At 40.3% G+C, this 1,143-nt stretch overlaps 1 protein-coding gene across 1 annotated transcript in view; it reads left to right on the top strand.

Moving 5' to 3' along the window:
• Positions 1-306: 306 nt before the first annotated feature.
• Positions 307-1,143, top strand: part of LOC102374387 (aldose reductase-like) — a 12,353-nt gene continuing 11,516 nt past the window's right edge. Inside the window, exons 1-2 of the mRNA XM_014517893.1 lie at positions 307-320; positions 877-993. Coding sequence (XP_014373379.1) covers positions 886-993 — 108 coding nt within the window. The 5' untranslated portion in view covers positions 307-320; positions 877-885. The remainder of the gene's footprint in view (positions 321-876; positions 994-1,143) is intronic.

Raw genomic sequence — 1,143 nt, 5'->3', positions numbered from 1 at the left:
CCATTTTAATAATTTTTAAGATATTCAGACTTATGTCCTTTTCTTTTTATTTCAGTCTCCTGCTGGGAAAGTGACAGATGCAGTGAAATTTGCCATTGCTGTTGGATATTGACACTTTGATTGTGCCTATATATACCAGAATCAGGGTGAAATAGGGGCTGCAATCCAAGAGAAAATTAAAGAAGGGGCTGTGACACGGGAAGACCTCTTTGTTGTCAGTAAGGTACAGTCTCAGCTACTTAAGTCTGACCAATGCAGGCAGGTTGATAATTTGCAGGATGAGCAGTAAAGAATACATAACAAAGTGCAACATCTACAAGGTAATGCAAGTTAGGAAAATAATTGTTTTTTATATAGTAGTAATTTTTATTTTCTTGTTCCACTGCTTAACAAAAGTGCATAGATGATTTTTAATATCCATTTTCCATTAGATTGGAGTTTTTATAATAGAGATCTGTTGCCAGCAATGGAGACTTTGAAGTACCACAGCTACTAGGTGCCTGCTTCTTCCTGCTTGTGCTGCTCCTTAACTAACATTAGCAAAAAAGGAAGGAAAAAAAAAAAGATTGCTTTCTAGCTACTTTTCTACCTACCGAAAAACTGTTGTGTGGGTTTTCTTAAATTTACATTTTTGCTTAATTTTATTTAATTGCTACCTTTATGTCACAATTTATGTTAATCTAATTAAAACCCATTGTAAGCAAGTTTTCTTCAATTAACCTATCAATTCCCAGAAATTTTCACCAACTTCCATACCCTTGGAAAAGTGGGGAGGGGGGCAGTGCTCCCAGATCTGCTTCAGGTTGGGGTGACAGACCTCTGTTCCACTCAGGAGTCTTGGTAAAGTATCTGAGGGCAGCTGTTTTCTCCTGGTAGCTATGGTGCATGTTTCATGAAAAATCCCTGGTGAAAGAAGCATGCCAGGAAACCCTTACTGCCCTGAAACTGGACTACTTGGACCTTTACCTCATGCACTGGCCCATGGGATTCAAGGTACTGTGGTTTACGTCTTTCTGTGGGAGTCCTAGAGAAATGCTTTCCCCTTTCTGATCTGTCAGACAACAGCTATGACCTTCTGTGGCAGGGCACTGTTTGTGCCTGCCACTTTAAGGGGCAGAAGCCAGCACCCGGCAGGGGCCTCGT

Source organism: Alligator sinensis, unplaced genomic scaffold, assembly GCF_000455745.1.
Source record: "Alligator sinensis unplaced genomic scaffold, ASM45574v1 scaffold87_1, whole genome shotgun sequence".
Classification (NCBI taxonomy): domain Eukaryota; kingdom Metazoa; phylum Chordata; order Crocodylia; family Alligatoridae; genus Alligator; species Alligator sinensis.
Note: the sequence above shows the minus strand (reverse complement) of the source record. Positions and strands in the feature narration are given on the sequence as shown.